Below are 25,667 nucleotides of genomic sequence, written 5' to 3' on the forward strand. Positions count from 1 at the left end.
GTAAACCCTAGGGTTACTACATTGAAAAGGGATAAGATATCTCTCTGAACATTATAATTATAATGTCACCTGCAAATTCTAAGAGTTGGTCTAACAAACATCTATTACAATATAAAATCATTGTTATCATCTCCTTTTCCATATCCCACTCAAGTGGGCTCGGCAAAATATGTCAATCAGCTCCATTCCTCTCTATTACTTGTCCAGTCATCATCCTCTCCCGTTACACTCATGTCCTATTTCACATACTCCAACCATCTCTTCTTTGACCTCACTTCATGAAAACACATGAAAATTCAACATTTTTCTAGTAAATATGACTTTCATCCCTCCGCAATACATGTCCATGCAATATAAAAGAGTAAAACAATTTAACAAAGAAGTAATACTATATGCGGCTTGCATATTAAATATAAACTTACTATTAAGGTACTAAATACAATGTTTGACACAATTAATTGCACTTAAATGGTGTGCTTTGAATATTAAGCATTCAGTGTTCAATATTGAATTGCATACATTATTTTACTAATTGAATACATTAGCAGACTTGTGAGTATCTTCAGTATCCAAGGTACAAAAACATCTTTGTTTTAATTTATTAATAATTACTTAAGTAAATGGTAAATACTTTATCAAAATTTGCAACTAGCAGCAGTTAATAATCATTAGAAGTTCAAATTCAACAAAATTACTATTGACAAACTTTATCAGAAGAGGAAAAGTGGTGTACATTTAGTTTTAGTAAAGTAATTTCAATTAATATATATTCCCAGGATGTTTCAAACAAAACAATTAAGACACATGAATCATTGCATGGCTAAAACATAATTTACAATAAGAATAGCACGCGACTGAGTATGACCTCATCCTAATAATAAAAAACGACAAGTCAAGAGACATCTGCACTGTTCTAATCCCATGGAGGAAACCTTGGTTCACGGCATTCTATAAAGTATCAACACATTCATACCAGCTAGTGACCTAAATAACGCGCATTATGAATGCAGTAATAATATACTTTCATGCATACGAAGTCGTGCACTACAATTTCATGCGAATCAAAAACACTGCGAACCGTACGATTATACGAACATCTCAAAGTAGGTGGAGGTGCGTAAATGGTTTAACAGATGAGGGCAAATAGAAAGGCAGGTAAATTTTTGTGTCCAATGTACATTTCGCACTTGCCAACTCCACATAATCTTTACGAAATTACGAGACTCCATTCAACGCTTGCCGTGTTGTTGAAGTGACCGCTGTTATCTTGATGCGCTAAAACACGTGTTAAATACGTTACCTTTATAATTAGTTCGATTTCTGGAACGTCTCCGTTCGCAGTTCCATTCTCTGCAATTTCATCCGACATCGTGAACTCCAAAAACACTCAAATTTAAATGAAATTTACTTTCTTTCCACTTTACACACAACCGGCACAGTTCTGAAACACAGAAAGACTAACTTCAGCTCTGTCTCTGTCCGAGTCCGTTGCTCAAAATGTTGCTACGCAATGATTGGTCGGCAGCAGAGTACGTTTTGTATTACTAACTTCATTGCAGAAATCGAATGAACGTCTGTAAAAAAAATAAAAACGTTTAACGTTAAGTTGACGTTGAAAATTAAAAATCATGATGTTTAAAATTAAAGTGCAAGTGTTGAATTTTTTCAACGAAATTCTACTCAATGAAAAAATAAAAAGTAATTAAATCGTGGAAGGAGTATACCTATAACTGCGTATAAGTATCATATTTTGCAAGAGCGTTTTTGGCACATAATGCTGGAATTCAGAGCTGGAAAGCCAGTTTATAAAAAAAATGTTGTCACAGACTCAACTACCTAAAATATTTTTCTCCTCTATGTATTAAATGTTCTCTATGGTCTGTTATTAGCCGTCTGTTTGTCAGTGTCACTGTCATGTCATGTCATCCCACACATTGTCATACTGTCAGACTCAGCGTCATCATTTGAGTTTTGACATTTGTTGACAATTTTAATTTTTATTAATGCACCATTCATTTCATTGTAAATTTTTAATTTTGTTCTGTATTTACTTGTCGCCTGGGACTGAAGTTAAATATTGTATTTATTGCGTGTAATTTAATTTTATTATAATCAGTAATTATTGAATAATGAGTAACGCAGAAGCGTCCTCCTCTAAAACAATGTCATTCGCAGAAAAACAAGCTGAACGCATGAAACGACTGCGTTCGCTGAACACGGCTCGTAATGAAGCGAGGACTCACAATCATCAGGAAGTAGTAGCTGAGGAGGCGAGGAACAAACTCCCAACTAACTATGAGGCGAAAAAACGCCAAGCAGAATGGCTTGTGGAGGACCAGAATAAGCGAGAAGAGGCGAGCAAACAAGGTAAAGACTACGATCGTGTGAAACTATTAAACATATCTGCCATTGAAGCAGAAAGATTGGAACGTAAGAAAAAGAAGAAAAACCCTGACCAGGGCTTCTCAACATACGAACAGGCAACAGTAAGACAGTATAACAGACTGGTTAAGAACATGCCCAGCATGGATAAAGAGAGATATGAGAAACAGAAGCAGAAATACGGTGACGCGTTCTACGGTGGTCCGAATGTGATTATACACGGGATGCATGAGGACAGAAAAGATGCAATAGACAAAATGGTGGATGATTTAGAAGGACAGATAGCTAAGCGTGCGAAATACTCAAGAAGAAGGATACACAACGATGATGCAGATATTGACTATATCAATGAAAGAAATGCCAAGTTTAACAAGAAGTTGGAGAGGTTTTATGGTGAACATACCGCTGAAATTAAACAAAATCTTGAAAGAGGTACTGCTATATAGACTTTTTGTAAGCTTTCAAGGGTTACATAGTAGTGTTAATAAAAATAATAATGTGTATCGTAATTAACTATTGAAATTGTAATTTATTTTTACTTTTATAAGAGACAATAGTTAGTTAATTAACAATAAAAATTTGGTATCTTTTTAAATACTATGGATTTTCATCAGCTATTGTAGTACCTGTAATACAAACTATGCTTACTTTAGGGCTAGATAGTGAAGTGTGTATTATGTAAAGTTGTGATTTTCGGGCCTAAACACAGGCCTATGTGGAGCAGTGGTATGCAGTGGACGTACAAGACGGGAGGTCCTGGGTTCAATCCCCGGCTGTGCCAATTGAGGTTGCCTTAATTGGTCAGGTCTGGTGAGAAGCTTCAGCCGTGGCTAGTTTTTATAACTAGCCCTACCAGCAAAGATATACCACTTAGTGATTTAGCATTCTGGTATGATGTCATGTAGAAACTTCATACCTGCACAGTCCTTTCACCCCGTTGCCCACATATCATGAGTGTCATCAACAAACTTGCCAAGCTATAATCATCATTATCAACCTATTTTAAGCCTTCTCCCCTTAAGGAGAGGTATATGGAGCAGAGTAGTGGGTTCTGTTAATAATTGTCTCTAATTGTGAACTTAGTTCAACATTTAAATACATTTTGCTTAATTGGCACATTGTATATGTATGATGTATTTTTGATGAATTACAAAATGTAAAAAGAAACAAATCACAATATATTTCAATAACAAGTTTATTTTGATACAGATGATAAAAATAGTAAGTACATATTGTTCACAGATACAAATCTAAATATATAAACTATAAAAGCACTTGCTGTTTTATTAATATTGTGCAAGTTTATCACAAAAAATTATATTTTTTATATTATTATTTTATGTATATAACAGAACACTGTGGAAATAAAGAATCAGTAATTTAAATGAATTTCCAAAAGGTGGGTTGAAAAAATCACCAGAACATAAACTACTTTTTACTGTCTGTTCAAGTTTGGTTATACATAACAGATTTTCATGTATTTTCACTGGTAGGCTTTAAGCTAATTTATTGAAATTGGAGATAGGAGACATAATAACAATAATTATATATAAAATACATAAATAAAAATTTAGTGTAAGATCTAACAAAAAATATGTACACTGCATTCTTAGACTTCAGATAATTTTTATAATTACAGCAGTCAGCATGTATTGATCAAACTTGCACAATATAAACCTACCTTAGTATTAAAATAGATTAATATATACAATAATAATAATTAATGAGCACAATATTTATTTTTATACAAAGAAATGCTGTAATGTAGGGCCCGACTAGATTTAAACTTTTATAATTAAAATAGGTATAGTGTTTTCCAGCCAATATTTTTTGCTTTACATATAAAGTATGAAAGACCACTAAAATCACCTCTTAAATAATTCTGCAACATAAATTTGGGACATCTAGTAGATAATATAATTTAAGGTGTAGGAATAGCAGTTTGAGACTGATATGACGTCGCTCAATCTCGTGTTGGCTCGTGGCGATGCTAGGTGACGCGACTTGTTTCCGTAAAGAGTAGGGAGTTAGAGAGGGGAAGCGATCGGTTGGCGGTAACGACTTGCGATATAAGGCGCTCGTCGTACGGTCGGCTTCAGTATGCTCGTGGCGTTCGAGCAGTCCACATTTCTTGTTGTGTAATTCTTTATGGGTTATTTGGGATAGACGGGGAGAGTCTTAGACTCCACTCAAGGTCAACTCCATTATCTGGCATCCTAGGGTTTTATTTTGATTACAGTTAGATTTGTTAATTAAGTTGTCCAGACAAATATTGTGAATCATCATAACCTTTGTTCGACATTGGTTTTCTTATTTTTTAAATCCACTTTAGAAGCTTCTGCTAAAAGTGTAAATTCATAAATTTCAAGCTATCCTCATGTATGTGAGTACCATCACCTACCGGTTAAATAAAGTGCGTCGCCATGTTGCGGAAAACAACGGAACTAATTTATTCTACTAACATAATTGGGCTGCCATGATGAAAATGATAGTGGCGCCCCCAGAAATATTTAGTTATTTCTATAAGACTTATCTTGCGAAAAATTAGCGGCTCAAATTATTAAATTACTTGCACTGGATAATTTATACTATTTTCGTGAATTAAATACCCTTTACCAGATTCCCTTATTGTGATAGTAATTTTTACTAGAACATGTTTTGCTCTATAACGAGATTATAAGTCCACTAATTCATAAGTTATTTGTATTAAGTATTTTGATTTTTAAGAATATTTGAACGCACTGTTCGATAAGTCAGTCGTTAAGTAAGTACTAATTATAAGCACAAATTGTTATTTAAATTTGGCTTTTTTGAATAAATTACTTGGTTGTGCAATCTTGCCCATATATATTTTCTAGGATACAACTTATAACGAATTCGTTTGGTATATCTATTTTATCATCTGCAAGTGTTATTATGACTAGTAACACTGGATGACAAACTTTACTACCAGCTGATACTGTATGCAGAAGTATACATATGTATTCTATTGAAAATGTGCAACGTCTAACTACCTACTAGATGGCGCTGTTATCGTTCCTAGAACGAACTATTTAATGACGATACATTATTATGTCGTTGGTACAATCGTGCTTAGAATTATTTTTGGTGGAACATTTAAATCTAGTACTTAGTCCTACCTTCCCCTTTCCTTCAAAATGACTCCTTCATAACAATGACTGAGAATTTTTTTACTGGCAAAAATACATTTTGATATTAATAATTACTTACGTACTATTATCGTGAATCGCGGCAAACATTTAAGAGTGAAACGAACTGTCACCCGCGTTATCCTAAATGAAACAAAACTGTAATTGGAAATAAAGGCTTTATTATTACTTATATTATTTATTATATTACCATCTTTGTAAACATTAGTAGGGCTAAACTGACAGTTATTAGATACCTACTTGAACTCTTAGAGAGAGGTGAAAATTAAATAGAAAATTAGTTAATAGGATATTTTCCAAGTTTTCCAAAGGTATGACATATTACATGTAACTAATCAATTAAAAGAATCGCTATTCGCAGCTGTATAGCGTGGCGAACTTGAAACTTTAAATTGACCTTTGTTTAAGGTATGAGCTATTTAAGAAACGAATATTTTATACTTTTATACGAGTATTTTTAAATATTAGACAATGACTTTTCGCGGTAGGTAGGTAGCCTTTATGTATTTGGAATGGTACATTTATAAAAAGATAATAATTGTAGTTATGGATGATCTCTTGCATTAAAATACTTTTTTTTAAGTGAATGGACTGCTAACTGCTATACTAATATTTTAACTCAATTAAACCTTATCAATCTTTAGAGCTCTAGGACACAACCAATTTAAAACAAAAGCTGACGGCGAAATTTCATAGTGATACTACTTAATTATTGCAGTAACCAATAACCTTCGACCATTAATAATAACCAACCTGTAAGCGCCATCTAGTTTTCATACTATTTACTTTTAAAAACTATATAAATATGATGTTAATATATATTTTTACATTATCAATATAAAATATCTGGTATCCCGCATACAGTAATCTCTATCTTCTTTACTACCCTCGTTGTACAAACTTTTTTATTCGTTATACTTTGTAGCCTAGGTAGATTCCGATTATATTTTTCGGTTCGCCAAGTGTAATACATAACCAATTTATGTAGACCAAAATAATTCAATAATCAATTAAATCTAATGTGTAATAACTTAGTACCTTTGTTTTAAAACCATGTCTTACTGTGGTAATCTTGATTTAACATTTCGGTTCTTCTCAAAACTATCATTGTGACGAGGAGACCTACATCTGAGAAATTACCCTCAACCTTCGGATAACGAAGAATCTTGAGTTGTGTTAATACCAATTCGGAGATTCTTTGTTGAACATTGTTGAGTTACATTTTTCAAATTTTACGGAGAGCGGTTTGAAATTTGTTAGAAACATTTAAAAATGATTTACTTGTAAGGTGTGTGAGCTATACTAACTGTAGGCAGACAAATCCCTGCATGAGTAGACGCATCGATAGCGCCAAAATCGATATTAAATTGAACAGTGGTTTGTTTATAAATTATACCGCTTTTTTCCCTTGTGACTATAGGATTATGAAACATTTAGTCACAAACAGCAAACTAAATCAATTGTTTATACTTGTACAAAGATTGGAGTTACATTGTTTAATTTGTTCGGTGAATACAGAATTTAATATTCATCAAAATATATTATATAGTATGTAGGTGCTAATTCGGTTGCCATGGCCGAAGATTTAAGCAAATCACAGGCATCTATTCTGTGACTGCTGACAAACAAAACAAGACATTCATGTGGTAAGAATTTGGGTTCAATTTCTTTCTGGGGGATATAGTGCGAGCTCAGAAGCGGACGATAGGTTTAAATAGGTCCTTTTCACCCATTAAAGTGATGGGTGAAGGTCACTTCAAATCGTAAGAAGCGTAATTTGTAAAAGTCTTCATGTATCCAGGATAAAATGAACAAGATATGGATATCCAAAAATATCTAAAATATAGATTCCTACTTTCAGACTTCTTGGCAACCGAATTTGCACCATTATTTAAATAATAATTATAATAATATACTTATGTTTATAATAATATAATTATTTCCCTATCCACCTTAAGTGCAGCAGTGTTGAAATGAAAATAACAAAAGTTATTCGCATTTGGTACAGCAGAGCACTCATTGAGAATAGGAAAGAAAGGAAAAGGAACTAAAATATCAAATCCATGTCAAGGCTCCCATAATTACTCGTCAAGTTAAACTCTTGATAGGGTTGGCACCCGTATAAAAATAGTATTTTTTTTCATTACAGTAATTTTTACTTCGCTTTAAATGTATAATTTAATTATAAAACGTATTCATTTATTAAATCGAATTAATTAAATTTTAATTTAGTATGAAAATAAATTATACTTGAAAAAAATGGTGACAACCCTAATTTTCAGTTCTTCAAAAAAGAACCTATTCAAAAACATCGTTTTTTTTGGAATGTGCGTATCAAACTCATATAAATAAAATATTAAAGACTACCAAATGCGAATATCACAGATAGTTAATTTTTATTGATCCCACTGCACTTAAGATAAGATTCACTTAAAAATACATTCCACTGTAATTACCGCCCTGTTTCATAAAACCCACGACCGGACAATTTCTGAAAATAGAAAATTTTGCATTGTAAGCCAATTCACCCCCTATTTTTTTTCAAGAAATTTTATAGATGATATTTTAAAATATATAGAAATCCTGTCTTATAAGACGGTTGTTCTTCATTTTTTATTTGATTTGACACAGCATTATAAGCAATTTCATGAAGGAATATCTTATAATACAGTTTCTCTATATCTTCATTGACATAAGATTTCTCCACACTATAAAATAATTAAAAAAAAAGTACCTATCTGCTATCAGTAATCTAATACATATAACCAACCAAGCTGTGGAGTTTAAAGTCACATACTTAAAGTGTTTGTTTTACAAGAGTGAACTTTCTTTTTTTCATACCATTTCATCCCACAGCAAGTAAATACCAAAAATGTAGTATTTCATGTATCATTAAATGTATGTATCAGTATCATGAAAAAATTCCTTGAAATAAATTAAATCATAATTTCTTTCAATTTTCCTCGTCCACAAGGGAGGTATGATGACAGGGGAATTGAAATGTGGTACACTCGTATTACAGAATCGCGCGATGACAAAGTTATATCGTAATATCACTATAGTGACAACCCTACAGCTAGGTTTTATCCATCGTAATAATTCTGATATTCCTATTTTACTTTATCCTAAAAAATATCAATATACTCACTCCGACGGCCTGGCATTAAGCGAACTGTGATTCCATCTGGCGATCGAACTGTATGGAAAATAATACATTATATATATACTGTACAGCAAAAAAGTCAACAATATACATGATCAAAAACAGACGCGCGTTTTAAAACATCAAACAACAACACAAAGAAGCGTTAGGGATTATTGAATTAGTACTCACCTTTTTCGTAGTTATTTTTAAAGATGTATGTAGACATTTAGTACTTATATATACTTATAATAAAACTGGTCGACTATACATTTATTCGCAACCAGTTTTATTACAGTATAGATTTGAGATTTTACTTTACCAATTGTAACACCGAACGTTACCGTGCCATAGAGTACTACTAGCGCCATCTACAATCTATACTTATAATACGAATTCTGTACATTGAAGATATTTTGAAAAATTTTATGGGAGGCATTATATAATGGATACTGAAGCTAAAAATATTTTTTTTTCGATTTTTTGTCTGTCTGTCCGAGTTTTTTTGTTATTCGGGCATCACGCTGAAACTACTAAATGAATTCAAATAAAACTTGGCACCGTTTAAGACCATAATACGGAAAAGGTTATAGGATGCTTTTTATTGCGAAAATAAAACAAGAAGGGAGTGAAATAGGGTTTGAAAGTTTGTATGGAAAGTCCTTAATTTATAGTTACAGTTTTAAAAATTTGTTCATAAATCACAAAAAAAATACGAAATATAATAGGATTCAAAAAAATTTAAAATTCAAACTCTAAAGTGGTGAAATAGGTATTAAAGTTATCGCTTATAGACTCATCCGAAGGTATAATATATGATCTAAGGTTGTGTTTGAGAACACTATTAATTTTTTATTTTCAAAATTTTCGTCAATCGATCGTGGCCACGGGACCACAGTCCATGTATCGACAGTAAAATATCTTCTTTTTATTACTCCATATATAGTTACTAGCGGACGCCCGCGACTTCGTCCGCGTAAATTTTGATGTCAACTTTACTACTACCTCTACCCTACCCTACCCTACCACTACCCCAACCCTACCCTACCCAACCCCTACATCTACCCTACCCCTACCCTACCCTACCCTAACCCTACCCCTACCCTACCCCTACCTTACCTACACCCTACCCCCATCCTACCCCTACCCTCCCCGTACCCTATCCCATCCGTACCCCTATCCTACCCGTACCTCTACCCTACAACTACCCTACCACTACCCCTACCCTACCACTACCCTAAACCCGGCCCTAAACCTACCCTACTCCTACGAGTGTCATAGGCTCTGTTTGATCCCCATATTCACACGGGAACAGGAACTACGTAAATGAAAGCGCCGGGCGTCATATAGCGGAATTTCTGCGTCTTTTAGAAATTTTGTATTATCTCCGAAACTATTTAAGTAATTAACATACTGTAAAGGGCAAATCTTATCTCCATAATATCCTTGTGATTATTAAATAATTTATTTTAATAAGGATTGAAGTTTAGTTGTATAAATAATTACGTAAACCTAAGTATATAAAATTAATAATTTTTAAAACACAAAAGGTACTATAACTGCTAATATATAGAAGATAGATATATGGTGTCGCGGACTTTTTTGTAGAACTTTTAAAGATACATAAAGTCTCCATACATTAATTTCAATTTTACACAATAGTTAAGGCAGCGCATGCGAATAAGTCTGTTTAAAAGGATTTTCAGTCCGACCTGTATGACAAAAACTGTGATAACTCGGCTAATATATATGATACTAATATAAAATATAGCCTATAGCACTCCCCGATAATGTAGCATTCTACTTGTGAAAGAATTTTTAAAATCGGACCAGTAGTTCCGAAGATTACCCCATTTAAAAAATGTGACAAACTTACAAACTTTACCTCTTTATAATATTAAGTATAGAAGTATAGACGACGGAGTTGGCGCCTTTACATTATTTTATACGTGGTAAACGTAAATTATATTAACATGAGGTATTCGTAAAATAAGAATAAAGTGTTTTTTCTAACATTTTATTTTTATTCAATAACCGTTAAAATTTACTGATCATTTTTTATTATTAAAAACATTTTGTGTAGAAAATTCAATAGTTTTGTTTTATAATCTTATTCGCAATCTCATATAGTTATTGTGCAATTACTATCTACTACTATCTTTTTCTAACTATATTTTTTGTATTAAAAATGTTGCCATACTCAAATATTTATTAGCCAAAAAAATGGTTATGCAACAAATACTTTTACTGATAAACCAAAAAAAAACCACACATAAATTATAATGATGGAAATGATCATTCTTATCACAGTAAATTTTGATAAATACAAATATACAAGAAGGTACATACTGTGATAATTGTTAGAAGTTCACATGTAATAAATAAAATTTTTACTAAAACATTGTATAAGAAAATAATATATGATCAAACGAACTTCCAAGTGAAGTTCGATCATTATTATATGAGTTGCATCCTTGGAATATATGATAATTAAACAAAGGTAGTGTCCTTATTTGGTTGGTAACTATGCGCACTATTTTTAAAGAAAATTAAAATAGGAAGTCAAAAAAGTACTTCTTATTACTCGTAATGCCACCTCAGACCTCCATCTTGGACATCTCTCATTATTTAAGAGAAGGTATTGTAACTTGTACAAACTTTCCTGTATTATTTGGGAGAGCTTCTGGGAGGGTGGGTGATCATATATTCCAAGGATGCAACTCATATAATAATGATCGAACTTCACTTGGAAGTTCGTTTGATCATATATTATATTTCCTTGCATCCTTGTTCATATATGATAATTAAACAAAGGTAGATGTTAAGAGCGAAAGGGAGAAAGTTTGGAAATAAATCATAAGTTAGTTATAATTATGATTTTTATCATTCATTTCTATTCGAGTTACAATCAAGAACTAAATTTCTTATTACTATCAATCTACCATATAACAATATTAAGATTTTATGTATATGGATCTAGCGGATTCCGCTTTGTCCAAGAAGTGTTTTAGTAAGATCGGGCAAAATAGAGGGATGATCTTGTCCAGTTTGCATTCTTTCACTTGATGGGATTACTTGTATGTTATTAATAGTCTAATCTGTGCCCGAAGGTCTTAAATATCTTTTTTAACAGATATTATCCGACGTTTGGTGTGATATATCAAAAATAGAACAGACTGATCGGTCCCTGGAGCAGCAGCAGATTTTATGATATTTGTTGATATTATTTTGACACTGTTATTATATAACAATTTAAGATTTAACTTTATTAAAGATAGTGTGTGAACCCTGTCTACAGGTGCTAATAAAATTACCAGATTCTTTGGATTCTTCCCAGGAATAATCGGTAACTTGAGGTTCCCAAGTGTTACAATATTTAGGGGTGTTGGTTTATAAGCCCTTCTAAGAATGAGCATTCAACCATTCGACAGTACTTATAATGTCACCTTTAAAGGCTGACAAGTCTGACCGGTAGGGATTGAGATTGCTGTAGTCACACAACTACAACCACTGATAAATTTTCTAATTAAGACGTAGGTTAAGGTAAGCATGCTTAAAGGATAAACAAGCTTAAAGGGTTCAAAAACGTGGGTGTTATGTATTGATATAGCAATATGCCATAGCTTCAGCGATGTGATAGACTGTTTTATTGTTCTGTCAGCATGCTCAGTATCAGGACAGACACAGAACAGATAGATTCTGGATGAACCAGCCAGTAAAACTCTTACATAAGAGAAGATGATCTTCGAAATATGTTAGTAGAAAATTTTCATGCTGGATTTGAGTAATAAATATCTGAAACTATTAAGGTGGAGTGGAAACCAGAGTTGTGTAGGCCACTATGGAAACCCTAGTATTTCGGTGTAGAATGTATTTCAATGATTCTTCTAGAGTCTTTTAATATCAAACATTAAAGTTTAGGTATGGGATTTCGCATCATATTATGATGCTAATTAGTGAATATCCCGTTAACCGGGAAAGTGTTTTGTGACTTCACAAACAGCTTATTGAATAGGGATCATTCGATATCCGAATTAACTATTGCAGATGAGCGTCGAGGTTTGTATTTGGTATTCGCATATAATGCGAACGCACACTGTCACACAAACCATTTACAAAACAATCAGGATTGAGGTGAGGATATTGTTTGCCCACAAACACTTATTATTGCATTTGTGCAATCTATGCGTAATACTATTGCGCAATTAGTTAATTATTAGTGAATGAACACAAAAAGAAAAAAACCCCAAGTAATTTCTATTTACTTTTCTACTTATTATGATAGATCATCACCAGTACCTACTTAGCTACGAGTACTGCACTGAAAGTTGAGCAAATTCGCGAATAGAACATGTTGGTAGCTTAGTGAACTAGATAAGTGCATGGATTTTGAAAGGATTTTAGAAGCATATTTTATAAATCTTGAAAAATTACAGGACGTTTGTCGCGGCGTAGTTTGTTGTTTTCCAGTGTCTGGATGTATATTATGTACATTATAAAAGTATTTATACGTATTATATAAATGTACTCGTATATTATGATATATTAGCTAGTACCCATAACACGGGGTATGCTTTTCGCTTTTCTCTTTTTTTTTTTTTTTTGACGGCGAAGCTTAAGTTTCTAAGTTTCGTTAACTTCTTAGCACAGTTTTATAAGGTACTGTTCATCATGTGTATTGCGAAAACATAGGATGTCGTTTAAGTAACCTGATGACTAAAAAAAATATTTATTACCCAAGCGTTAGAGTTAGTGCGAGTCCCTTTATATACCATAGCTTATCCTATGTAAATGCGGATAAACTTCACATAGGGCTATTATGCGGTTCTTATGATATATATTCGCTCAGATACCCGTCCATCACGTGGTATTACCCAAGTTGTTCTTTAATCTTTCATTTTGAAAATAAAGTAAAAATGGTAAAATTATTTTTAATTTACATATTTATTTGGAAGTGCATTGTCACTTATATGGGCTATGTGGCAATTATTTACAAATTATTTCAAGCATTTTGAAGACTGAATAATTTTACTACGTAATGGCGCAAAGTAGCCATGTTTGATCGAATACAGTAGTACGTTTTTGTTAGTTGTTTTAACCAACTACTGTAAAAAAAAATTGGAACCAACTCGTAACCGTACGAGGTTATGTCTGCTAATAGTGAGTCTGCGCCGGGGCACAGATCTTATGCAAGGCGATAGTTCGTTATGGCGATAGCACTGATGCTGAAAAAAGGGCAGCGAAGTATATAGTCTGTCTCCTGTATCCTCCTTGCGCCCTGCTCACCTAACAACAAGGTGGCCGCATGCCAGTTTCCCTGGTAGAAAGTCGTAGGTAGGTCGGCCCTCGAGGTCAGGGTCATCAGAGTTATTTCTAAAGAAAACCTTTTTCTCAATAGCCTTGTTGGCCTTAATCATCACCAATAAGCAAAAAATGTCCCATTTCTGGCACATTAATATTAATTGAAAAAAAAATATATATATAAAGTAGGACTTAGCAGTTGCAATCTATTTTGAAATTATTTATGGTGAGAGTCACAAAGCAAGCGGCAAGCGTTGCAAACATTGCTTTTGAGGCCTTAACGTTGTCGTGACCTTTTTACCCGACTACGGCGAAGCCAAAAGGAAGGGTAATGATTTTAGGTTTACATGCCTTTTTTGATGGCATTGATGACTATGCACAGTTGTGCTGAAATATACTTTATTTTATTAGGCTTTAATAATTACGTCCAGTACAGAAGCAGAAATTTCTGCATTCACCTTTGAAAATTGCGGACTTAACAGTTTGTATAAATTTTCACCTTAATATCCGTGCATCGAATGTGCATCGAACGTGGATGGAGACGTGTATCCGTCTCTATGAAATTGTTTTATTTCTGGGTCTTAATCAGATGATTTAATTGAGGCGGGAGCCTTTGAAAGTTTAGGCTCAGTTAAGTCCTAATTTTATTCAGGGTTGTCGGCCAATATAGGCCTCAGTTTTATATTGTCTGGTACAACTACAAACGATTTCGAGGTTGAATCACGGCAGTATACGGTTACTACGGTATCTTATCTAAATAAGCTATTTTATTTCGGAAAAAAAAAATTTTGCGGGTATAAAAATTATTTGTGATTGCAGATGAACGTTACATCTAATTTAGACTGTACGTATTTTCTGCTTAGGTTATGGTTGAAAACTAGATCCCTGGTTAAATTTTATAAATAAAATGTCAACCCCTGTCTATCTCTTTATAGTTTGGAGTAGGTATTATGGCTAACTTATTAACTCGCAGTTAATCCGAAGGCCCACCATTATCCTTGATGACTCTCGGTCATTATATTTTAGCATATTATAACCAAACTCCTAGTCAATTGAAATGCATTGCAATAACTTTAAATACCGACAGTTTTGTCCAATGCCTCTTTGTAAATTGGAGTAGGTATTATGGCAAACTTAGAAACTCGCAGTTAATCCGAATGCCCACCACTATCCTTGAAAATTCGCGGTCAGCCCGGATACCTCCTTATATTTTAGAATATTATACCCAAACTCACAGTCAATTGTAATTAATTGCAATAACATTAAATACTGGCAGATTTTCCAATATCTCTTTATGATTTGGAGTAGGTATTATGGCAAACTTAGAAACTCGCAGTTAATCCGTATGCCCACCATTATCCTTGAAGACTCGCAGTCAACCCGGATACCTCCTTAATATCAGTTAACAAATATTCCATCCGTTATCCTTGAAAACTCGCAGTCAACCTGGATACATCGGATATTTTGGAATATTATGAAAAAAGTGAAATATTATGATTAATTCGTTAATCTACAATTATTTCCTGCAATGAAACACTTCACTATATTTTTATTCACTGACTGAAATATCATCGACAAACACTTCCCTAACTTTCTTTGTCGGACTATAAAAAATCTAACGAAGATATTTTCTCTTCCGATATTTTTCGAATCTTCACTGATCACTGATTTTACACTTTACCTTTGAAGGCATATGAAAATATTAACATATATAACTATATTAACGAAAAAAACTTCTTTCTTTCTTTTTTTTTTTTTTTTGTAAGAGACGCGTGCGATAGTTACCGCGCACAAAAAAGGAATGAGAGATGTCCAAGATGGAGGTCTGAGGTGGCATTACGAGTAATAAGAAGTACTTTTTTGACTTCCTATTTTAATTTTCTTTAAAAATAGTGCGCATAGTTACCAACCAAATAAGGACACTACCTTTGTTTAATTATCATATATGAACAAGGATGCAAGGAAATATAATTTTATTTATCACACATTTTAATTTAATTGTGATCTAGTCGTAGAAATTTACAAATAATTAACATCTAAAATTGTATTAAAATCCATGGGCGTCCATCCCCAAATAATTTGACAAATATAATATTATGCACACAAGATAATTTCAGCTTAAACAGCACCGTCCCGAATATTTCCTCTAATAATAACAAATAAAATATTGCTTTCAGTTATTTTATCACCATCAAATCCACACTAAAAAGATTTAAGAGTATACTAGATATTCTAACTATAAATCTCATAATAAATCCGTTATTTATAAATTCCAATAAATAGTACAATCATATTTTGTTAATATTGAAAATACTGTTTGTGATGTTTGTAGTAAAAATGTATTTACTTTTAATTTCTATTTAGTTTTTTATTTTTCATCTAAGCAAAACAGCAAGTTGAGCAATAGTTTATAAATATGGCTAGACTATACCAGAAAATGTACATAATAATTTTTAAACAATTCATTTTTTGGCAAGGCGCTTCAAATAGTCTTTGAATGAGATCTTGTAAAATTGTGATGCCTCAAAATCTGACCAGACAACGAGTGATGTTCCGTTTAATAATAATCTGCCTAATAATAATAATAATAGGTAAAACAAATAAATATCCCTATTAAATAATAATTAAAAACCTAATTATTAAGTAATGTAACAAATATACATCTATCTCATAAATTCATAAACTCCTTACATTAGACAAATCTATCACATATAAGTGTATATTTATGTGTATTTATAAGTTTTAACACTAAAAGGCCGCATTTAAGGCAATCGTTTAATTTTATATTAAATTCCTTGAATTAAAAATAATATGTAGAGTTATTCCATTTTAGAAGAATGTTTGCAATGGTCTATGTTGGGGCATTAGAAATATATACCCCTTTTTTTTGTCCCATTTTTTTTGCTAAAAATATGTATTAATTTAATAGTAGATTAGTATATTACATATAGAAAAAGAATTATATTGATAGCTACATTACTTTTTTGTGTATACTCCTCTCAATATTGCCAAAAACCGCTGTGGAAAGTGGATTTAACAGCATTAAAATCAGCCGCTGGCAAAGTTGTTAAATTGAGGCCAAACACATTTTTCATACAAAATCTAGGAAACCAAGAATTAGATCAAAAGGCACCTTATAAAGTTAAATTAAGCTTTCAATTGACATATTAGATGACTAAATACCTGAAGAGGCTATATAAATTTCATTACTTAACTATTTATATCTGGCAATCCCACAGTGTGAAAGCAGGCAGCCTTTACTTTTGGGTATATATTATTATCTTGTGTGTTAAAAAAACGATTTTTTCAACTAACCAATGAGGGAAGGAGATTAAATAAATTTAAAAAAATTATTTAATACTGTTCGGCCTCAATTTAACTAGACCACTTATGTGTCAATGTGAATATTTTCTATAATTTATTTCTTAACCCGATTAAATAACAGATGAGGGTATATATTTCTTATGCCGGATCTCATACTATAATTTGTGAAGACAGACGCGTTTAGGAAACTGAAGTAGCGTTAGCAAATCAGAAACATATATTTAAATTATTATCTACTTGTGATTGGTTGCTATTCCTAACCAACGGCTTGTTGGTAAAAAGGTTTCAAGGTAAACCGCCTCTACCATATTAGTTCTGTTCTGATAACAGTTCATCACAATCCAAAAACATTACTATACTAAAACGTAAAATTTCGTCAATATCAAGACATTTAAGTAATAAATACTTAGATCCATTAAGTAAATTAGTTTAAATTTTCATGTTTTAGTTTAAATAAATTATTGTAAAAGAACCAAGTAAAAAAAGAAATTTAACCAAAAATAAAGCATGGTTAAAAATGTGTTATTTGGTTTGCTGACGCTCCTTAATACGAAAAACGTTTCTTCTGTCAATTGACTACTATATTTAAATCCAAAAAGCCTTCCTTAAATGGAATAACTACAACTTAAATAGACAAAGTCAACTTTGCAGTATTGGCAGCAAAAAATTTGGTAAAAAATAACCGTATTTTCACAGAAAATTAACAAATAAAAAATTAATCTTTAATTTAGTATTAATTTTATACTCATTAATATATATTTCTGTGAAATTATGGTATTTTTAGCTATACTTACATTCAAAATGGCTTCCCATAACTGTACCTTAACTAATGGCATACAGTAGGGTAACAAAAAAAAATTGTGATATATTAAACTTACAATATAAAAGTTAATTCAAAGGTAAAAACAGACGAACAGTCGAACGCACATGCAAGAAATGTCTGGTATCAGGAACATTTAACAACAAAAAACAAGATGATGCCAATTTTTTAAACGTCTCAACATTCTGGCATAATCTTTGAGTGGTCATGCCACATGCTAGGTTAAGTTTCAAGTTTCACGCACAACACTCTTTTAGTATAGCCTCCATAAAAAAAAACACTTTGTTCGAGTTAAAACACTTAACACTCAATTTTTACATTCGGTGTTGTAGTCACTATTGTCTTAAACAGGTTTATAGAGACGTTACCCACCACACTGTTTCACTATGCATTGACTGCTCGACAGTCGCTAACAATGCTGGAGATAGGTGCATCGGTCACATCCGTAGATTGCATTACACCTCGTCTATTCCTGTCTCTGAACGAGCCAAACCCTGAGTCGTGTGTCATTGCTGGGGACGTACCTACAAATATCCGGGGCATGTCGCACTCCTCACACTTGTCCAGGAGCGGGTGGTTCCGGAAAGTGCACATGTGGCACTGCCAGGAGGCGGTGGGTCGTTGACCCGTGTAGATGTTGCTGTAAAAGTTCCCCATGTCATCCGGCTCTGCAACGGGCATTACACGAGCTAGTGAACAAAAACACAAGCATTATTTATTCGACCAATATCATGCAGTGAATAGGATAATGCAAAAAAAAGAACAACTATCTAGTAGAAGAATAGAGAGTGATAGCCAGAAATTTGTTCTATAGTGAAAAATTTAAGTTTGTCAACTATAGATAGTTCAGTGCAGATCATGGTAATGTTGAAAGGTTCTGATACTCATGATTTCTAATATTTGGAATGATATGATAAAATTATGTGAATGTCCCCACTTGTAAGGCACCTCTAAGTTTGTGGCAACCATTTTGAAAACACTATTAAAGATTAAACTTTAGTGAAGGGTTTTGAGGAACTGATATTCTATGATCTCCTGAAGAAAATAATTTTCTGGACAATTTAGGTCTGGATCCTTGAAATCTCATAAAGCCACCACAGTACCAACTCTTGGTCTATAATACTTACTGATGGTAGTAGTAGTAGTATGATCATGGGAAAACATCATTTATGAAACAACAAAGTTGTGGCCATAACAGTTTATTAAAAATGTAAATAAAATTGTATGAGGAAAATGTGACTCACAACTATAAAATAAAATGTACTTTATTGCGACACACTAAAGTGTAGATGGTGCAAGATAAATTGGAATATTATGTAAAGTGTTACTTATGATGAGATTCCAGTCTAGTTTCATATTGCATTAAATAAAGTAAAACAAAATGAAATACCTAAGACTTATTAGGTATTTTTGTACAAATGAGATCATCAAAGTTTTGGTTTTTCTGTGCTGTTGTGATAAGGAGATAATTTTATCTCTCCAATGCTTTTGCCAATTTATTATTATTATATATATAGACTAAACAGCTTCCGCTGATGCGCCTTACGCCTAGATCTTCTTGGTTTTTACTTTTTTAATATATATTTTTTATTATCATTAACTAGCGGACCCAATCAAGCTTCGCTTTGACTCATTCCTTACCTCTTTATAATTCTACTCCCACCCTACACCTACCCTACTCCCATTGTACACCTGCCCTACCCTACCTCCACCACAAGCTACCCCTACCCAACTCCTACCCTAAATAATCAATTGTTTTGCCTTCCCGGAACTTCTCCACTAACACTAGGACTTTATGGAATGGTATTAAAGTTCAAATTGCCTTTTTTAAGTATTACAAATCGTTTGTATGGGAGTATACATTTTTTTTTTCTTTTTGATATTCTCTCTCTGCAAGAACCATCGTCGTAATTTAGGAGTATTTTAAAAAATAATTAGCGAAATCGATTTAGCCATTCTCGAGATTTGCGATTAGACAGATTCAAGATTCATTTTTATATTATGGACAGAATATTTCAAGTTGTGGAGGGCAAAGACAGCTTTAAGTTTTACGAAATCAAAGCAGTTGTCAAAATGCGAATTTGGAGAGTCAAAGCCAGTGCGTCCAAATCTACTCACGTCACTTTTACACTTAGACTCGAAAACTGTTCAGAAATAAAACTTGGTAAAGAGACTCTACCACAGAGCAACGAAGCTAAATATCTAGGTTTTCATCTAGATAGAAGGCAGATCTGGCAGGCGCACATAAAAAAGAAGAGAGAGTATTCGCACTACATCCAATGTGGTTACTCGGCCGCCACACTAGACTGTCACTCAACAACAAGTTACTCGTGTACAAAAGTGTTCTAAAACAATCTGGACGTATGGCTTGGAACTGTGGGGCACAGCCAGTCATTCCAATATTGAAATACTCCAGAGATACCAGAACCTAGTATTCCGCACAATACTAAACGCCCCCTGGTTCACCAAAACAGCAGACTTGCATGAGTATCTTGAAATGCCGACAGTCAAGGAAGAAATAACAAAGAACGTCATAAAACACAAAAGCAGGCTACAAGAACACACAAATAGTCTTGCCAAAGTGCTTATCACGCCTGGTAAAACCAAAAGGCTAAAGCGATCCACTGTGGATGAATTATGTGGTGGACAGTAATACCCGAAAAAAGGACCACAACACGAAGAGTCGCTTAATGGAGTGAGCTTTAACTAGAAACATTATCTGCTAAATGCTATGAAAAATTCAGTTTATAGTCAAGCGACTGATCACTGATAGATGTAATTGAACACAAAAAAAAAAAAATTACGTTATATTGGGTTGGTTGTATATCCCATTACATTTTATCACGTCACATATCCTATTGCAGTCAGCGCGAAGTAGGAGTGGTAGAGTAAAGGCGCTTGCCAAGCTCCATATAGTGGTGCCAATAGTTTTGGTTTCATATATGCTAAATGAGTAAAAAAGTGTGACCCAACTCACCACTACCCCGCATCTCAAGTCTCTTGGCGAGCGTGTCGCACTCGTCCCGCAGTCGCTCCACGTAGTCCCGCAGGCGCTGCGCCGCGCTGGGCGTGGGCGGCGACGCGGCCAGGATCTGCGTCTCGCGGTTCAACTGGCTCAAACAGCCCTTCTCCTGCGCTAGAGCTGATGCTAATCTCGCCAGCCGCTCCTTTTGACGCTCTATTAGGTTGTGATCTGGAATTTTATGCGGTTTTTTTAAACCCTTTATCTACTTTGGCTGATAACTTTGGAGCTTATCCCGAACACACACAGCAGGTTAGCATGTTTGACTCTTATACTGTCACTATCAGATGTTAATGATAATATTGAAAAAATAATAACCAGTAACACTAACATGCAATCAAGGGAAGAGAAAATGGACAAAATGTTGTCCAATGGCAGGGGAGCTGGCCCAATCTTATGTCTATCGCGCCAAAGCAAAGAAAGCGATAGCATTATTTCCAGTTGCACTGGCATTACTTGAATTTTCTGTTTCTGTTCAGGAGGTTATTTAGTCGGTTGCATATTATCACCACTCAACTGACAGCTTTTCCTATTTTTTGATCATTATTCTATTTGCATATTATTCTATATCTCAGCAGATGGTTTAACTGTGGATGCAGTAAATTTGACATCATATAATGAAAAGTCAACACAGCAAAAACCTTTTGTTTATTGGGTAACCAAAATTTAAAATCATACAAATTTTTCCCAACTACTCCCCTTTAAAGTTACAATTATTAAGCCTCTGTCATTCCAAATAACGCAGACTATTTTATTATACAGGGTGCTTGGAGAGAGTATTTCTCATAAATCTAGGGTTATATTCTATAAGGAAAATTAATTAAAAAGTCTAAAGAAAATTTGTGTTTTAAAAATGAATAGTTTCGGAGTAAAACATATTTCTTTTGTAAATAGATCTTAAATTGTGTCTTATATTTTAATCCTTATAATTATTATGATCTACCAATGCCAAACATATTCATTTATAAATATCATGAAGTAGCTTACTACTGAAGTGTGGAGTGCCAGCTGCAATATCACGTCGATATTAACAGTCTTACTACTATGATTACATATTTTAAAATGCAAGGTTAGGTAAAGGCATGTGTAACATGGATAGTCGGAATGGTTTGAATTAAATTGTATGAAAACATAAAGTTTTATTTACTTAATTTGACAGGGAGGTAGCTTATAGTTAGTAGACATCCGCTAAGAACAGATTTTGCAAGAGGTCTAAGAGCAGATGAAGTCGCGAGCTAGTCTTAAATAAAAATATTTTTTACAATCCAATTGGCAGTTACAGAGAGATTAGGATTACCTTGTTGGAACAAACAAACATACACACAAACTGTTCTCCTTAATAACATTAGCATAATAATAACTGGTTAGAGTGATCAATAGTCATAAAGTGAAAACAACATTATTGCAAAACCACAAGCCTAATCAGTTTCCAGTTTGGCGACAATATTTACTGAGTCACCATACTTTTATATTTACCCGTGCTCATTTGAATTAGCATAATGTGTTTGCAAATATACACAGTTCATGGAAACTTTACCAAACATTATGTGTACTTGTTTGGTACCTATCTATCTTCTATACCGCCTCTTCTCTTCAATAATATGACATTTCGAAAATTATTATTTTATGGCAGACAATTTTTTTACTTTCAAAAAAATTTCATGTAAAAACTAATGTTTTTCAAGTATTGTTAACAGACCATATTCAGCTTACTATTAATATAATAATAGACTAATAATCCACCATGCTGTCCCAATGCAGATTTGCAAACTTCAAACACAATGAGAGTTAGGAAAATTCTCAGGTATACAGGTTTCTTCCATACTTTATTCCTTCCTTCATTATCAATGTTATTCCTTCATAAATTGAGACCAGTGATATTGAAGTAATATGATCTTAAATGTACTTGAATAGAATTGAAGCAAAACAGCAATATCATATATCCCAAAAGATAAAATTTAGAATGGCTTTATGAATTTTTATAATTTTTTTTTATTTTGTTCACTCTTATGAATATATGATATATTAAGGTGGTTGAGATAAAAACGAAAAGGATAAAAGCACCAAACTCCAATAGCCAAAATCTCAAAAACAATATTATCATATTGTTTTGGAGATTTCTCAAATATTTACTATGCTAATTCAAAACCTCCAAATTAATTAAAAATTAAATTTCTCACCATTCGGTTGTCCTGGAGGTGCAGGAGCTGGTCTTGAAGGTCTGGGGGACTCTATCCGCGTTGGTGGTGGAGCAGGAGCCCTGCGTCTAACATACGGTGGTGGTGCAGTACTAGGGCTCACCGTCACAGTCACATGCCCTTCGAACCCACCATCCTCGTCCCTTGTATCCCTCACAGGACTCGCCATGTTGGAAGTAGGTGTACAAACTGTCAAATTAACTGATGTTATAGCTCTAGGACTATCATAATCTTCTAACCCATAACCATGACTAATGTCCATATGACAGTTAACATTCACAGATAAGTTTAAAGGATAACCGGGTCTGTAGGGACTTGGATCAGGCTTCTTTTCCTTGCTCTCTGGTTTGTGTACCGATGGTGCGGGAGAGACAGTTCTACAGTTCTCAGTATCTGGTTGTTTTAGGTTCTCTTTAAATGCAATGTCTGGAATTGGCTTGATAAAGTTTAATGTGTTGGGACGCTGGGGCTTCTCTTGTGGAACTTTTTCTGGTGGTGCTTTTTCTGGTGGTGCTTTCTCTTGTGGAGCTTTCTCTTGTGGAGCTTTCTCTTGCAGAGCTTTCTCTTGCAGAACTTTCTCCTGTGGAGGTCTCTCTTGTGAAGCTGTCTCTAGTGGAGCTTTTTCTTGCAGAGATTTCTCTGGTAGAGCTTTCTCTTGTGGAGAATTTAACTGTGGGGAATCTTTTTTTATTGTTTTCTTTTCTTTGACCTCCTTTTTAATTAACTTCTCATTTAAATTAGCCTTTACCTTATTGCTTTTTAAAATTTTGTAGTTTGTACTCTCTGGTTGCTCACCATATTTAATAGGCTCAGGTTGTTTACATTCTTTGGGGTCCTCGGTTAGCGTTTTTATCTCTAGTGTGTTATTCTCATTAGTTAATTCTAAATCGCTGGGTGACTCTGCGTGATACTTTGCAAAACAGTTGTCTATATTTATGATAGTTACTGGAGACAGAGGATTGTTTATTTCGTTTGTTTTACTCTCAACAACATTTTGGTTTGCATCTGTGTTTAGTTTGAGTTTAGGCAGCTCGTGATCTGGTTCAGTGTTACTTATCACAGCCTGCTGCGGCGCTTGGCAAGTTGACTCGACAGCTGTTGTTTTGGCGACCTCGTACTTAACTAAGGGCTGGTTGCGACACTTGAGTGGCAGGTTGTCCCGCAGCTTGCTGAGCTGGCGCGCGGCGGCCGACGAGGAGGCGTGGTAGGCGTGCGTTAAGGAGGCTTTGATTTCGCTGTGGAGGTGTGTCTCACAAGCTCTCTTGTCGTGACAGTACAGTTCGATGGTATTGGAAACAACATGGTCGGGGACGCCCGGGAACTTCTGTTTCAACTCATGGAACAGTTGCATAAGCGATATATTGGTGCACGCACATGGTGAAGGGCTCGCAGCGCTATCGGAGGGGGCAGACATCGCCGCCCATCCTCGCGAGGGACCCCCTGCGCGCCGGAACCCGCCCCTCACTGCACCAGCGGTATTGGGGCGACACTCACCAGCGGAGACTCGTAAACATCACACGGACCAGCGAGATTTTATTGTCTTTTCGCTCTAGTGACGTCACAAACCTTCTAATCTCTCCTTCGTACAGTTACGTACACGGCACTGAACTTTCTTGATTTCGAACACTCATGACTCGTTAATCCCTACAGTACACATGTGACGAAAAAGAGCACAAAACCAGACAAGGCTGGATTTTTATATCTTTTGTTATCATCATACCAGAGCTATTTTTCGATTTGTTGCGACACCTTAAATAATTATTTTTCACTTTACATGGGATGGACACAAACACCTATAAGTTCCGGCTTTAATGGGAATTATTTTACAATGTAATAGCACAAGAAACATTTGCGAACCCGAAAAGTAAAATTGATGAAAATTACAAACTTGTCAATCCATTTCTTCCATTTTGGCTATAGACAAAACTTGATTTTTTAAATAATCATATTGACATGGTATTGCCATTATTTAAAAAGAAAAGTCAGTGGCTCAGTGCGATAGCAGTTAAAATAAATTAGAATTATTGTTCATAGAAATCAGTAGAAGTGACAGTGGTAGACACAAAAGAATTATTTGTCTGTGTTCTTATAGTAACCCTGTGTACTGTGACCGTAACTACCTTGATACTTGAATTATTCAACATGTAGGTAGGTAAAATTGTGTACCTACTTGACTTATAAGGAAGACGATATTAGATTGAAAATATAAAAAAAATTATTAAAAATTAACTAAATAGAAAACGACGATCAACTTCTAGTATTTCTTCAGAGGGAAAGTGTAAAGTTACATACTGTTGCATGTGCACCC

General features: G+C 33.9%; 3 protein-coding genes across 7 annotated transcripts in view; 1 reads left to right on the forward strand and 2 right to left on the reverse strand.

Annotated features, from left to right (window-relative positions):
• Window positions 1–1,466, reverse strand: part of LOC112050847 (chloride intracellular channel exc-4) — a 66,672-nt gene extending 65,206 nt beyond the window's left edge. For 2 of the 3 annotated variants that reach the window (XM_024089214.2, XM_052887497.1), the window contains exon 1: window positions 1,301–1,464. In XM_024089214.2, coding sequence (XP_023944982.1) covers window positions 1,301–1,369 — 69 coding nt within the window. In that variant the 5' untranslated portion in view covers window positions 1,370–1,464. Of the gene's footprint in view, window positions 1–1,300 lie in introns of all 3 variants that reach the window. The other variant, XM_052887498.1, reaches the window with a different exon arrangement.
• A 535-nt stretch (window positions 1,467–2,001) lies between these two features.
• Window positions 2,002–3,810, forward strand: LOC112050843 (pre-mRNA-splicing factor Syf2). Its single transcript, XM_024089206.2, has one exon. The coding sequence runs from the start codon at window positions 2,130–2,132 to the stop codon at window positions 2,826–2,828; it is 699 nt and encodes a 232-aa protein (XP_023944974.1). The 5' UTR covers window positions 2,002–2,129; the 3' UTR covers window positions 2,829–3,810.
• On the reverse strand, window positions 3,560–25,296 carry LOC112050858 (uncharacterized protein DDB_G0284459). 3 transcript variants are annotated; one of them, XM_024089227.2, is made up of 5 exons: window positions 23,342–25,296; window positions 21,117–21,332; window positions 18,664–18,828; window positions 8,701–8,748; window positions 3,560–8,043 (listed from the first exon to the last, which is right to left on the reverse strand). In XM_024089227.2, the coding sequence occupies exons 1-5, from the start codon at window positions 24,771–24,773 to the stop codon at window positions 8,018–8,020; spliced, it is 1,887 nt and encodes a 628-aa protein (XP_023944995.2). In that variant the 5' UTR covers window positions 24,774–25,296; the 3' UTR covers window positions 3,560–8,017. The 3 variants fall into 3 exon arrangements, with proteins under 3 accessions (XP_023944995.2, XP_023944994.2, XP_023944993.2); XM_024089226.2 differs by lacking the exons at window positions 3,560–8,043; window positions 8,701–8,748 and having other exon boundaries at window positions 10,698–18,807; XM_024089225.2 differs by lacking the exons at window positions 3,560–8,043; window positions 8,701–8,748 and having other exon boundaries at window positions 10,698–18,828.
• Between the last annotated feature and the right edge of the window lie 371 nt (window positions 25,297–25,667).

The sequence above is a fragment of the Bicyclus anynana genome, chromosome 19 (genome assembly GCF_947172395.1).
Source record: "Bicyclus anynana chromosome 19, ilBicAnyn1.1, whole genome shotgun sequence".
NCBI classification, from domain to species: Eukaryota; Metazoa; Arthropoda; class Insecta; order Lepidoptera; family Nymphalidae; genus Bicyclus; species Bicyclus anynana.

Bases quoted from the DNA above. Each gene is read 5' to 3' on its own strand.
- LOC112050843 (XM_024089206.2), top strand. From the start codon at position 2,130: ATGAGTAACGCAGAAGCGTCCTCCTCTAAAACAATGTCATTCGCAGAA.
- LOC112050858 (XM_024089225.2), bottom strand. From the start codon at position 24,773: ATGTCTGCCCCCTCCGATAGCGCTGCGAGCCCTTCACCATGTGCGTGC. The intron at 21,333-23,341 runs GTGAGAAATTTA...ATAAAATTCCAG, and splicing joins ACCTCCAGGACAACCGAATG to ATCACAACCTAATAGAGCGT. The intron at 18,829-21,116 runs GTGAGTTGGGTC...TTTGTTCACTAG, and splicing joins ACTTGAGATGCGGGGTAGTG to CTCGTGTAATGCCCGTTGCA.